The 13,031-nt window shown below is 39.9% G+C and overlaps 2 protein-coding genes across 2 annotated transcripts; one reads left to right on the top strand and one right to left on the bottom strand.

Moving 5' to 3' along the window:
- Window positions 1-456: 456 nt before the first annotated feature.
- LOC115677314 (uncharacterized) lies at window positions 457-3,795 on the top strand. Its single transcript, XM_056321072.1, has 9 exons — window positions 457-659; window positions 768-825; window positions 1,634-1,742; window positions 1,868-2,012; window positions 2,353-2,404; window positions 2,481-2,627; window positions 2,711-2,822; window positions 2,953-3,079; window positions 3,328-3,795. The coding sequence occupies exons 1-9, from the start codon at window positions 478-480 to the stop codon at window positions 3,773-3,775; spliced, it is 1,380 nt and encodes a 459-aa protein (XP_056177047.1). The 5' UTR covers window positions 457-477; the 3' UTR covers window positions 3,776-3,795.
- Window positions 3,796-4,381: 586 nt separating this feature from the next.
- Window positions 4,382-8,198, bottom strand: LOC115665384 (DNA damage-binding protein cmr1-like). The gene is made up of 5 exons (XM_056320748.1): window positions 8,023-8,198; window positions 7,089-7,869; window positions 5,927-6,333; window positions 5,642-5,740; window positions 4,382-4,875 (listed from the first exon to the last, which is right to left on the bottom strand). The coding sequence occupies exons 1-5, from the start codon at window positions 8,151-8,153 to the stop codon at window positions 4,662-4,664; spliced, it is 1,632 nt and encodes a 543-aa protein (XP_056176723.1). The 5' UTR covers window positions 8,154-8,198; the 3' UTR covers window positions 4,382-4,661.
- Between the last annotated feature and the right edge of the window lie 4,833 nt (window positions 8,199-13,031).

Below are 13,031 nucleotides of genomic sequence, written 5' to 3'. Positions count from 1 at the left end.
TTCTCTTGACCGCTATGTTGTACTCTATAAAGAAAAAGTCTTGTTAACAAATGCCTAAAGATAATCAATAAATGACTCTTTGGGTAGAGGTGTCATCACGTGGGTTTCACTAGGGGCTCACATAATCGAGCAGCTTGGACATGAAAGATTGAATATTTATTTGGTTTGCAACTCATAAGTAAAATAACAAATCTAAATCGCGATTCGAAGTACTAATTTCCTTCATAATTAGTAAATTGGGTGAGCCTTACTTTTCGAAGATCGACATTATACTTCCTTCTAGCAAATTGCTAATGGAATCGAATCTCAGTAGCATACCTTATCGCATTGTAAGTCCAAAAATGGTGCACTTAATTTATATGTAGTATTCGTAAAATAAGTCTTGGCGCTGTAAATTATGTTTATATTCTTAAGCATCTGTAAATACAAAAAAATATTTTTGCTGATTATGAAGTACTTTTTGAGTCCATAAACCCCATGACAGAGTGTGTCCACTCTTTGATTTTTGTCGCATCGTTTGATATGAAACTGCTTCTTCCTACAGAACCGGCGGTGCGTCCTCCCTGCTACGCTCCACGCCGTCGTAGCAGGAGGAGGACCGCCCCTTCAATGGCGTCTCTCTCTACTCACCGCCCCTCTCTCGCCGGACGTCCTCTGAGGTACTCTTTCTCGTTCCCATGACTCAAAACCATGGAATGGAATCCCGGGTCGCTTGTTTCTGTCGGAAAGGAACGATTTTTATTGTTCGCCTTTGGTTTGCGATGCAGATGCGCCGTGCTTGGTGCTGGCTTTGCTGGGCTCTCCGTCGCCTGGCATCTGCTGCGGGTACTCCACTCCTCTCTGTTCGTTATACCGTTGTTGCAGATTTCATGTGCAAAGTGTGGAACTGAAAAGATAAAAGGAAAGGGACTTTTGGGTTATCTTAGTCTGTTTCCGCTGAGGTGATTAGACATTGAGCACCTGCGATGGAGAAGAAATGCTGCTGTGCATGCCGCGAAAGGTCGCGTTTTGTATGGTTCAAATTGCAGCTAATTGCATTGGGTATGGCATAGATGCCCACGAGAACTTGTTAATGGCTAGTTTAAGAATGTAGGTTGTAGTAGGATTAGGAAGGCCCGTGCTTAGTCTGACCAAATTGATGTTTGTGCGTATGAATTTGTGAGGGGTGAGGCGTGACGGATGATTTGTCTTTATGCTGATATTGCGAAGCATGGAAAACTAGTCCTTGGTATAGAACTATCGATTGGTAGCAAGTTGGTGGGGGAACTGACTTTGTGGTCTTTTTTAACTCCTCAGAGGCTTGATATTTCAGCTCAACTATGTTTTTCATTTGCTTTGCCCTCACTGACCCGTCTTTGTTATCTTCTCAACTCCACTTTTTCATTGGGAGTGACAGTCACTGGATCATAGCATTTGAAGTGCGTTGCCGCTTTGAAATTTCCATACAGGCTTTTTTTGAAGATTCAGATTTTACGATCCTCTTTTCTGCCTGTCAGGGACCATAAATATTGTTTGCCTCTGTTATTTTGTACGGTATATTTGTTTTAACATATGCTTAGCGGTACTTTTGATGTCGATCAGGTCTAGGCTTGTTCTTTATAATTCGTTCGTGGTTCGGAATTTGCTTTCACAGCACAGCCCGGAAGAGTTGCATCTAAGAATTGACATCTATGACGAAAGTGGCGTTGGTGGTGGTGCATCTGGAATTGCTGGAGGACTTCTTCACCCGTATTCACCCAAAGGTCCTCATCACCTCCTCTACTTGTAGACTAATCACCGGTCTGATTGATGGTTTTTACTATTGGAGCTTCTTATTGTGGCTCTAAATTTTGATTGGGCAGGTAAACTGATTTTCTATGATTTGCAGTAAAACTTCTTTGGCAGGGTGCAGAATGTTGGAAAGAGTGTCTAAAGCTTCTAAAGATTGCTGAAAGAGTGGTGGATAAGAGGAATTCAAATTCTCTAAACTTGGAGCTTGAGTGGGATTTAGGTGATAGTATTATTAGGAGAAGGTACTCCATTTTGTAATCATACTTCTAGTCTTTCTTTTGCTGGCATTTGACTGTCTTTTACATATTATAGGCCTGTTCGACAAATTTCTATGCTGTATATTAGAGGGCTTTGTCTTCATATATTCTTCTGCTATCATGCATTGACTTGTCAATCTCACTTGTTTCTTGTGCCTACATATATTTTTTGACCTTTCCACATTTCAATCTGCTATTAATTTCTTGTAACTCCCTTTTACTCCATCTTTCTTCTTGTGGTCTAGAACCTTCTGTATTAGGCTATTTCAATTTCTTTGTATTGGTTTTTAATGCTGGTTGATGTTTCATGTGGTGTTTACTGCAGGGGCATCTTAAGACCAGCAATGGATGCAAAACACCTGGATATATTGACTAATGTAATTCTTCGATCACCATGTTAGAATTTTTTGTTAGTGGATTATATTGTGATCTAGGTGCTTCGTTCATCTTCAGAATGCACAAAATTGCCTTCCCTTTTGTAAAATAGAGTCAATTGACAAGGATGCTGCAGAAGCTCTGGTGCCTAACATACAAGTACCTTTTAACTCTGTCTTCCATATGCCCGAGGCAGTGAATATCCATCCTTTGTGCTATCTTCAGGTTGGTATTGACCATCAGGGATTAATCTTTCCTTCTATTTTTTCTTCCCTAATTGTCATTTTACATTGAATTAAGTTTAGTAGGCACTTTTCTTGGCTTGTCAAGATTTAGTAGAAGAGATGTCAACCTCAAACTTTGGAGGAAAGGAGCTTTACATGCGCAAGAAATCAATTGACAGACTCTGTGATTTTGAAGGTATTCCAAGTTACTTTGTCATTAGGTTGGATATGCTCATTTGCTAATCAAATAGAAAAGTTGGTTATGCTAGAAAATCACCTAGCGAATATGTATTGCTAACTTTTTTATTGAATTTGTGACGATTCAGGAGAATATGATGCTGTTATAGTTTGTCTAGGGGCCAAAGCAGACCTCCTTCCCGAGCTCTCTGGCAGACTTCCCCTTAGGACATGCAGAGGGGTCATCGCTCATTTGCAGCTACCAGATAATGCTGGGTAAGGGCTATATCACATTCGTCTTGTATCAATGTGACGCGGAAAGCTTTATGGTGGGCTTAATTGTCCCCGCCATTATAAAAAAGATATGGATCATTGGGGAAGATGAGGATTTTCTTGAAGTATGGTATTTCGATTGTCATTTTCATTGGCTCTCTATCTGCATCAAAGTACTTATGCTCGCTTGTCTTTTCGGTGACTCTTTTCCCCTTACTAAACAATAGAAAGTCACCTTTGCTTTTCTCCAGAGAAACTTATCCAGATCACAGCCCCTCCATCCTGTCCGATGTATGGCTTGCTGTTCAGGGACCCCGGGATATACTTGTAGGCTCAACATGGGAGTGGAAGTCGAGAAACTATTCATCTGATGTATCAGCAGAGGAAGCTTCGACAGCACTTGAACAACTTTTACCTAAGGCTTCTGCCATTTACCCGAAAATCAAGGACTGGTCTTTTGTTGGAGCTAAGGCAGGTATAAGGGCAATGCCGCCGCTCACTTCCCTTGGATCACTTCCAGTTCTTGGTAGAATAGACGATTTGATGGTTGGGAATCATTCTTGTAAATATTGGTTTTTTGGAGGGCTTGGTGCCAGAGGTCTGTTGTACCATGGTTTGCTTGGTAAACTGATGGCACAAGCTGTTCTTTTCAATGATGAAACTTTGCTACCTGTAGAACTGACTTCTTGGAAGAGATAAAATCATTGCTTTGGGGATAACTAATGTCTTCCCATATCTTGATTCTGAACGTTTCTGAATATGCTGCAACAATTAGGCCTGACTCTTTAAGATCTAGTTCAGCTTTATCTGCTCTGCCTTTTTGTCCACAGAGCAGCTGCTGAATTTGTGCGTATGAACAGTTTGACCAAAAAAAAAAAAAAACTGTGTATGAACGGATGAGGTATTTATGGAGGTCGCAAGAGATGTAGTTTAGATCACATGTACTCACGATACCTCCGGACCTTTAGGAACACGAGTTGCCAAGCGCTTTACATCTGGCTATTAGCACGTGTACATTCTATTGTGCTTTCGTCAATTTGAGAAGCGTGTCAAAGATCAGAGTTTTAGTGTAGATTGCAACACGTTGGTCTAACTATGTGTCACAGATTTGACTTGCTGACAGATTATTTAATCGTCTGTTCTGTTGTAAGATCAACCCAGTTACTTCATGAGAACCTCTTTTTTTCCCACTCCATCCTGAAGTGGATTCAAAGATACGCTCCTATGTAAACAAGAGAAATTTGAAACAAGTCTCTTAACTGCGGGAAGATTGAATTCAACATTCCACTAGGCCTCACCATGCATAAAACTTCATATAGTACGTTGGGACAACCAAAAGCTTCCCTACATACCATTCTGAGATTTCCTTGGAAATACATTTCTCATTTGAGTTATGCAGAGTCAAGTTCGCAAGGCTCGGAGCAAATTTGAGCAAAATCAAAACACCCCGACGGAGCGAGACAGACAGTCAGAGCCTTCTAGTACCAAAAGTAGTCAACGGCCGAATCACTAAAACTGACATTTTACAAGTAATGCACTAGAGCTTAACTGGACCTACTGACGAGGATTGTAGTGAATTCGCTACCTATGGAGATGTCCAGGTATAAACCTGACCACCGCCAGTAGCTCCCGCTAGCACCCCAACCTCAAGCGGATGTGCATCAAACCTGCAGGGGATTGCAGACATGCATGGACTCTGCAAACTCTTGACAATTTTTCTTTGTGTTGGAGAGATGACATCAACTGCTCTCTTTGTATTGCCAATGAAGATATATGAATCATCCCAGCCCCAGATTGCTCTGCTCCCAGAAAGAAAATGAGATATCAAGTCATCTAATACTCATGTACCAGTAAAGTTTTCCTTGTACGATTAAAGCAATAAGCGCAGATAAGCCCAAGACTATCGGGTATTTAAATTAATTCAAACATACAACAGCTGTACCACTAGTGTTGAATGATGGAAGAAAAAGTATGTTTACTACACAGAACATGGAGAAGCTGGACATAATTAGATTCACACACTTGAAAAACTAATAAAAACCTAGGCCCTATAAGGTACCATCAATACCAATACATATGCATAAGCTATGTAGTCTACTCATCCGGCGAAAATATTCTGAACAGGGAAGATCACAGCCCTTCTCGTGTAAATGGATTCTGATGGTAGTAGTAGCATTTATTCATTGAGCAATTATTAAAACACAGTAAAAATTCAGACCTTGTTCTTCATAACAAAACTGACACTTCACCAACAAGAAGCACCTCTAAATCAATATGCCATTTTACTTGCTCCTAAATTTCTAACCTGGACCTCAAATTTCATGACAGAACCTGGCTGGTAATCATGCTGGTTCCACTAAACAAACATAATGAGCCAATAATCGAGCTTTAAGGCACTTTCAATGCTCATGAAAGATATCATTAACACGTGATGCTCGAGTGCACAAGTCCCCAAATCAGCCAATTCCAGTGATTATAACATAACATCAACCTCTCGCAAGAAACAACAGCATCTGAAATTTTCTGTAAGTATTCTAACTCGAGTATATCCTAAACAATTCATACCTGAAAGAGGAGATCCATCTACCCGTCTGGTTATTGTGGAACACGTGAGAAGTCTTCTCAAAATTGTCCCCACTCGCTATACATACAGTGTCGTCAAAACTGCAAGAACAAGCCAACTATCTTATTAAAAAAAAACCAAGATAACCTTAAAACATCAAAGGAAGTTACTGAAAAGAAAGACCCGGTAGTCCACTTGAAGTATAAAATATAAAACACAATCAGGCTTTTAACAACCAACCAGAAGTCCAAATTATTATTCCATCCTATGAAGTCATTGCAACTGACCTTGTCGTTGCAAGGCAGCTACCAGAAGGAGAAAAATAAGCAGAATGCACGGCCCTTCCATGTTCAATAACCTTTAAACTCTTCGGATTTTTAGCACCCATTCTCCTTAAATCCCAAATACAAGCAGTTCCTTCTGAAGAACTTGTTGCAAAGACAAAGCAATCTTGTGGTTTAAAGTCTATGGTGTTGATTCTATCTTCATGCAGAGCCCACAAAGCAGTGGATTTTCCAACCCTCAGATCCCAGATATTTAAACCTCCACGACCCTCACCAAAATACAAGCAGCTTCCATCATTGGGTCGTTGAGAGAGAGAAAAGATAGCATCATCACTTGCATGTACCAAATCAAATATCTCTTTCTCAACATCCATCATGCGGACAAATCCATCATAGCAGCAGGTAAAAATCTGAACAAAAGATCAACCATCATAAATTCGTTTAAGGGCATATGTGCCACATAACTCAACATACACGAATTACATAGATTGGAAACCAAGCTAAAACGTACTTCAAGATCATTACCATGAACAGTGGTTATAAGAACTTGGGATGGTTGCCCCTCTTGGGGAACTCATGGTTCACACAAGTATCATATATGCTTTGACACGTGTATAGCATATGTAATTTTCACAAATTAAGAAAATTTGAATCAAACAACAGCAATGATGGAAGTTGAGTTCCGATACAGCTAATCTGTATTTTGACAAATCTGATAACCTTTCAAATTTGGATTCAGTTTCATTTCTTTTCACAGGGCAGGCAGTGAGGAAATAAAGTTTCCGGATGATAAGAATATGTAAGAGAAATGTATAATCGGCACTAAACAGGTCACTATGTGTATAGCTCAAAAAAGCAATGAAATGGTGCTAACACAAACAAAAAAGTACAATGCGAAATAATTCAATAATCATATATTGAATCCAACCGGCAGACAGGAAACTGATCAATATAGAATTCATGGTCAGCATGAAGCACATAAACATGAATTCCTGCTTTAGTTCCAATCACGTATCCACATTCCTGCTCCTCACAAAGGTGCTTTCAATTAACTTTATGCTAGTCATGGAAATTATTCGTAATTCGACATAATACTGAGAACAAAAGGATAAATCGATACTGACAACTGGAGAATAAAAAGGTACTAAAGAAGCATCAGAACTACCTTTGCAATGTTGAATGGTTGGATTGAGATCCCTCCAATTGGACCAGAATGCGGGTGGTACAAGTATATGCCATCTCCCTCCTCTTTCTCGGGATCCATATTCCAAAACCCGACATTTCCGTACTTGTTTCCAACAGCCACCATTCTCAGTTCGGTGGTGGGGAAGAACTTCACCACCATCACCCTTCCAGGGACAACTCTAGCTACATTGTCCTCCTCCAGTATCAAAGAACTAATGAACTCTAAGGAATCAACGAGACCTTCTCTCTTAATTCCATAACCCGACGAGTCCTCCATTTTCAGTGTACTAATGAACTCTGACGAATCCTCGGTCTTAATGCCTTCTCTCTTGAGCCGGCCGCCTAATGAATCCTCAGTCTTGATGTCTCCACAACCTAGACCTACCGAGTGCGCACTCACACCAGCGACTGAATCTCTCAAAATCTCGTCTTTGCACCCCTCAACTCCACCACTTCCCTCTTTGACCGAACCCCACATCTCGGGTCTCTTCGAGAGACGCCGCATAGCCCGAACGAGCCCATCCCGGGACCCCAGACCTTCGTACGCGTCGCCCATAGAGAAAGACCCCAAATCCCGGGGCGGCGAGAACTTGGGGTTCGACTCTGGGGCTCGAGGGGCCGCGTCACCGAAGTCGCCCTCGAGACCCTCGGAGTCCGGCGGCATCCCTCTGGCGCGGAGCGAGCGCCGAATAACGACCGGGGCCTCGTCTTTAGCCACCCTGTACGTCTTGACCGCGCAGGCTTTGGCCTTGTTCTCGACCCTGACATCGACAAAAGCGCACGCATCACGCGCACGAACGGAGCAAACAACCAAAAAGGCACCCGAGGATTGCTACAAAAAAAAAAAAAACACGAGGCCAAATGACGAGAGAGAGAGAGAGAGAGAGAGCGTGCGTGCGTGCGTGCGTGTGTACTTTTGGCGCTTGGAGGAAGCGGAGAGCAGGGAGGCCTTGGAATGGAGCTGGAGGGCGGCCATCATCTGGTCGTTTCGCTGGATGTTCTCGAGCCTCCGGCGCTCGTACTCCGTCAGCTTCTGGGTCGCCATTGCAGAGAAAACTCGCCACCCGCAGAGTCGAAGCGACAGAGAAGAGAAGAGTCGATGTTCTCTCTCTGTGAACTGCAGCTTTTAAGAGGCGGTTTTGTCGGGCCGCCCAATACAATTCCCTCCGTTTCCCTCCCCAAATGTTTTCATCTCTCTCTCTCTGTCTCTAATTCCTTTTTCCTTTTGCATTTTTCCAATTCCTTGGAATCATATTGAAATACTTTCATCTCGTTTTTCCAATTATCTTTGCAAAAAGGACATCAAGATAATAAAAAGTTTATTCAAACCAAATCTCGAGATATAATATACCCGCAATTACTAGTAGCCGGAAAAAAAAAAAGCGCCATCGAAGCATTGATCATGAATTGAATCTCCCTTACTTGAGCTGTTTCGATTCCGCCGCCGTACGGAAATGTTGTAAACTTAAAATTCCAAAGGCTTTTATCCACTCGTTTTTCTCTTTATAGTCGAATATTTTATTTTAAATTACCTGTGTGATCCTCAAATTTCGATAGTACTACTCTGGGTATCCCCTCGAATTAAGCCAATCAAACCAGGAGGAGATGCGATGACTAGTCAATTGCAGATTTTGCCAACTACAAACAAAATCAACACGCAATCGAATCCATAACAACTTTATTCCATCGGTGAATCTATTGAACAATTACAAGTAATAGTTTTGAAATTTCACTAGATGGCGAACTTAATCATGCAACGGTTGCGACAAGCCTCATTTGTGGATGGGACTAGGTGCAGATGGTGGGATGGGGGTGCCCTTAGGCAAGGTATGGTATGGAGGACCGCATTTGTGGCGGCAGCTAGGGCTAGATGGTATGGTGGGGCCGCCCTTAGGCAAGATCCGGTAGTGAAAATGAGTTGCTTCGCCTTCTTCTCCGACGCCGGCACTACCTTCTGTGACCAGGTCTCTCGCCATTGTTGTAGAAGCTAAGCCAAAAGCTACAACGAGCATGAGGAGGATCGTCCATTTCAAATTCGCTCTCTCCATTGTTTCTCTTCTTCTTCTTTTGTCCTAATAGTTTTCTCCCAAAAGTATATGCATGACTCTTTCTCTTGTATGGCTATTTATAGGTACGAATTCTATTGAAAAGGATGCCATCTCTATATTGCTTGTTATGATGTTACTCATGTGTAGTGTTAGAGTTCTAGATTTGTTTCTAGATCTTATAGATGCAAATTAGCACAAGTTATTCGACATACTTCCTTATATACATGACAATTTCCATCGAGAGCCAGATTCTAAATCAATCCTTCTATGGAATCCATCTGCCATTACTTCGTTCCCTTTTTTAACACATACAAATCCCGCTTAAACTTTGATCTTTTCATTTCGGTAATCACATGATTTGCCGTAGAAAAGTATTTCAATAACTCACCTGTCATCTTGCTTTTCATTGTGCCACATTGCTCCTGAAGCTCTCTTTTGTTCACCATTATAATGGGTTGCCTTTATTAGCTCGGTAACAAAGAGAAACAGTGTTGTGCTTGCTAGCATGAACTTGGACCAGACCAAGTAAAGTTGGATTCCATCCTAACGATACTTGTATGTATATAAAGTTGAAGTTACTCCTCTTAACTCTGTCATTATAATCACAAGGAGGGCCATACATTCAAAATAACTACAATTTCATGTTAGCTCGTTTGGTTTTTTCACAAATCGAAGTATTTTACCCAACAATCCTATCATGAATTTTTAAAAAACCGAAGAAAGATTTGGTTAGCATTTTAGATTTGAGTTATGCATGATATTGACTACCACAAATCCTAAACGTATTTGAATATTTGGATTAAAGAAGCGCCGAGCGAGCCTATATCTGGCAAACCTTTGTAGCCATGAAAGCTTATTAATGCAAGATGGATAGCACTAAAATGAAGGTGTTTATACCCCTGCCGAGTCCACCGTCGTGGGAACTCGGACGGATTTTAGTGGGTCCGAAACTGCTCTAGTTGAGTTGCAAGAACAAGATGTTGGTCAAAGCGAGTAGACTGCACATGCTAGTTAATTGTTTCAACCTGATGCTTCTCTTATTTTTAGCCAAAAAATTGCTTCTTTTGTTGTTTAATGTTAGACCTCCATTGTAAGCCAACTTGGAACGACACTCGATATAAAATATACTTACAATTACTTAGTTGGAAGAAAATTCCACGGAAGTGATGATTACGAATGTCCTTCTCTTATTTGGCTCGACCCTGTCACAAAGAATTATCATAAGTTTAGATTTTCAAAGGCTTTTGTCTATCCATTTTCCTTTTAAAGTCGAATACTTAGGTTAGATTATTTGTAGGCCCCTCCAATTTTAAGAAAACAACGCATTGTATTCTATCCAATAAAACAAATCAAACCAAGCAGAGATGGCATGACTAAACAATCACAGATTTTTGCCAAGTACAAACAAATCAACTCGCAACTAAATCCCAAAATCTTTATTTCATCGGTGATTCTATTTAATAGTTATTAGTATTTGCTTCAAAATTTCACCAAATGGCGGCCTTGCTTATCCAATGGTGGCTACAAGCTGCAATTGTGACGGCAACCAGGTCCAAATGGTGGAACGGGGGTTCGAGGCAAGATTCGGTAGTGAAAATGTGTTGCGTCACCTTCTTCTCCAACACTGGAACGACCTTCTGGGACCGGGTCTCTTACATTTGTTGCGGGGAGAGAAGCTAAGCCAAAAGCCAAAATGAGCATGAGGAGGATTGTCCTTGAGCATTTCAAAATAGCTCTCTCGATTGTTTCCTTTTTAATAATTTTCTCCCAAAAGTATATGCGTGACTCTTGCTCTAGTATTGCTATTTATAGGTACGAATTCTATTGAAAAGGATGCCATCTGTATATTGCTTGTTATGACGCTACAAATGTGTAGGGTTAGAGTTCTGGATTGGATGTTACTATAATTGATAGATGCAAATTAGCGCAATATATAATTATATATATACGCGCATGTGCGGTGACAAATTCCCTTGAGCCAAATTCAAAGTCGTTCCTTTTATTTGATTCTCCCACCACTGCTTGGATCTCATTCTTAGAATATATGCCCCACATAAATCTTGACTTTACAATTAGGTAATCACACAATTTGTTATAGAAAAGTATTTCAAATAACACACTTCCCATCTTGCTTTTCATCGTCCAACGTTGCTTGCGAAGATCTCTCTTGTTCGCTGTTTTGATGGATTCAATTTATTAACTCAGTTACAATAAGTTTAAAAAAAAAAAAAAAGTGTTGGGTTCACGTGCATGAGCTTGGACTGAACCAAGTCAGCATGAAAGAGAGATTTCGTGGTGAGACTGCCTTCCCGGCCAATTTGGCTGTGGAAATAGCAACTTCCCCTAATTGTCAAAAGGGTCTTTTTAAAATTAATCAATAGTGGAAATAATTCCTCGCAGAACTCCTTGAAAATGAAATAATTACGCTTTTTAAAAAATTCACTCACTTTAAAATTATATTATATATTTTCAAAGCACATATAATAATATTTAACTAGTGCCTAAGAAACATTCTTCAATATTTTCTTTGTTGAAATTAGTGCATAGATTTTAGGGTTATTCGATTGTTTCAATCTAGCAACTCTAGATCGGTATAAAAAAAAGGGATAAGTGTACAAGAAGTTCTAAAAATTGTCATGAAAGTGCAATTGAGTCCTAAAACTTTCAAAAAGTGAAATTAAGTTCTAAAACTTGTTCCGAAGGTACAATCGAGTCCTAAAACTTCGAAAAAGTGCAATCAAGTCCTGAAACTTCTCATGAAAGTGAAATTCAGTCCTAAAATTTTCAAAAAGGGCAATCAACAGAAAGACTTGATTAGATCAATTTTACAAGTTTTAGAACTTGATTGCACTCTATGAAAATTTTAGGACTCAATTGCACTTTTGTGACCGATTTGAGAGCTTAATTGCACTTTTTGAAAGTTTTAGGATTTAATTGCACTTTCGTGACAAGTTTTAGGATTTCCAATGCACTTATCCCAAAAAAGATGCGGGTAAAAAGGAGAGAAAGATAAAGAAAAGTGTGGGTAAAAGTAAACGCTCAATCTGCTTACGGATGTTACTGGTTTTTCGGTAATTTGAGCTCAAAGGAATACTTGTAGTTCCGATATTATGTATAGGCAAATAAAAGGTACGGGAGAATTATGGTGTAAAGTTTCCCAATTAGTATCTGATTTGTGTCCTTACTAATAAATTGTGGATAATTTAACTCGGATCTTGCAGAAAATATAAATTGAAATCTGTTTCTTTAATTCACCTCTAAGTTTCCAAATTGGTCTGGCCATAAAACATTCCATACTAAGTTTTGTTAGAGGTTAACCACAAACAAGAAACCCTAAATCATGCCACTGTGACATCAATATTTCAATTTTTTTGTCACCAAAAACCCTTAACATATGCCCATTGCGACACTAATACCTCAAATATTTTATGTCACCAAAGCTCATAAACTATGCTTACACTGGTTTAAGTTTGGGGTATTGTTGAAATAAAAAAGAATTAGGTTATTAGTGTCATAGTTGGCAAAGTTTAAGGTATCTGGTGTAGACAATGGCTACTTTTTTTTACCACAATGGTACAAGTTTAGGGTTTTGCTGACACCAACAAAATATAAACCCCATAATCAAGTCAAGCGATGTGGTATATGGGAACACTCTCTCATGCACTTAAGCAGGATTAGAAATGACACCTGAAATTTGACTAATAGGGTCGATGCACGTGCCAAATAAACTGGGGCAAAAACCAATACCATTTTAGAAAGTCAAATCCAAAAACTTAATTATTAGGTGGAGGAAAACCATATATATACATGTATAGATATTAAGAACATATAAACCCCATAGTCATGCGCTATGATTTCTTTTTTAACATAAGTAC

This window comes from Syzygium oleosum, unplaced genomic scaffold (assembly GCF_021117445.2).
Source record: "Syzygium oleosum isolate NSW1041296 unplaced genomic scaffold, Sole_v2.1 Sole_v2.21, whole genome shotgun sequence".
Lineage (NCBI taxonomy): Eukaryota > Viridiplantae > Streptophyta > Magnoliopsida > Myrtales > Myrtaceae > Syzygium > Syzygium oleosum.
This window is presented reverse-complemented; position numbering and strand designations above follow the sequence as displayed.

Bases quoted from the DNA above. Each gene is read 5' to 3' on its own strand.
- LOC115677314 (XM_056321072.1), top strand. From the start codon at position 478: ATGACAGAGTGTGTCCACTCTTTGATTTTTGTCGCATCGTTTGATATG. The intron at 826-1,633 runs GTACTCCACTCC...TTGCTTTCACAG, and splicing joins TCGCCTGGCATCTGCTGCGG to CACAGCCCGGAAGAGTTGCA. The intron at 2,628-2,710 runs GTTGGTATTGAC...TAAGTTTAGTAG, and splicing joins ATCCTTTGTGCTATCTTCAG to GCACTTTTCTTGGCTTGTCA.
- LOC115665384 (XM_056320748.1), bottom strand. From the start codon at position 8,153: ATGGCGACCCAGAAGCTGACGGAGTACGAGCGCCGGAGGCTCGAGAAC. The intron at 6,334-7,088 runs GTAGTTCTGATG...TCTTTTGTTCAG, and splicing joins AACCATTCAACATTGCAAAG to ATTTTTACCTGCTGCTATGA. The intron at 5,741-5,926 runs GTCAGTTGCAAT...TTGTTCTTGCAG, and splicing joins AGCTGCCTTGCAACGACAAG to TTTTGACGACACTGTATGTA.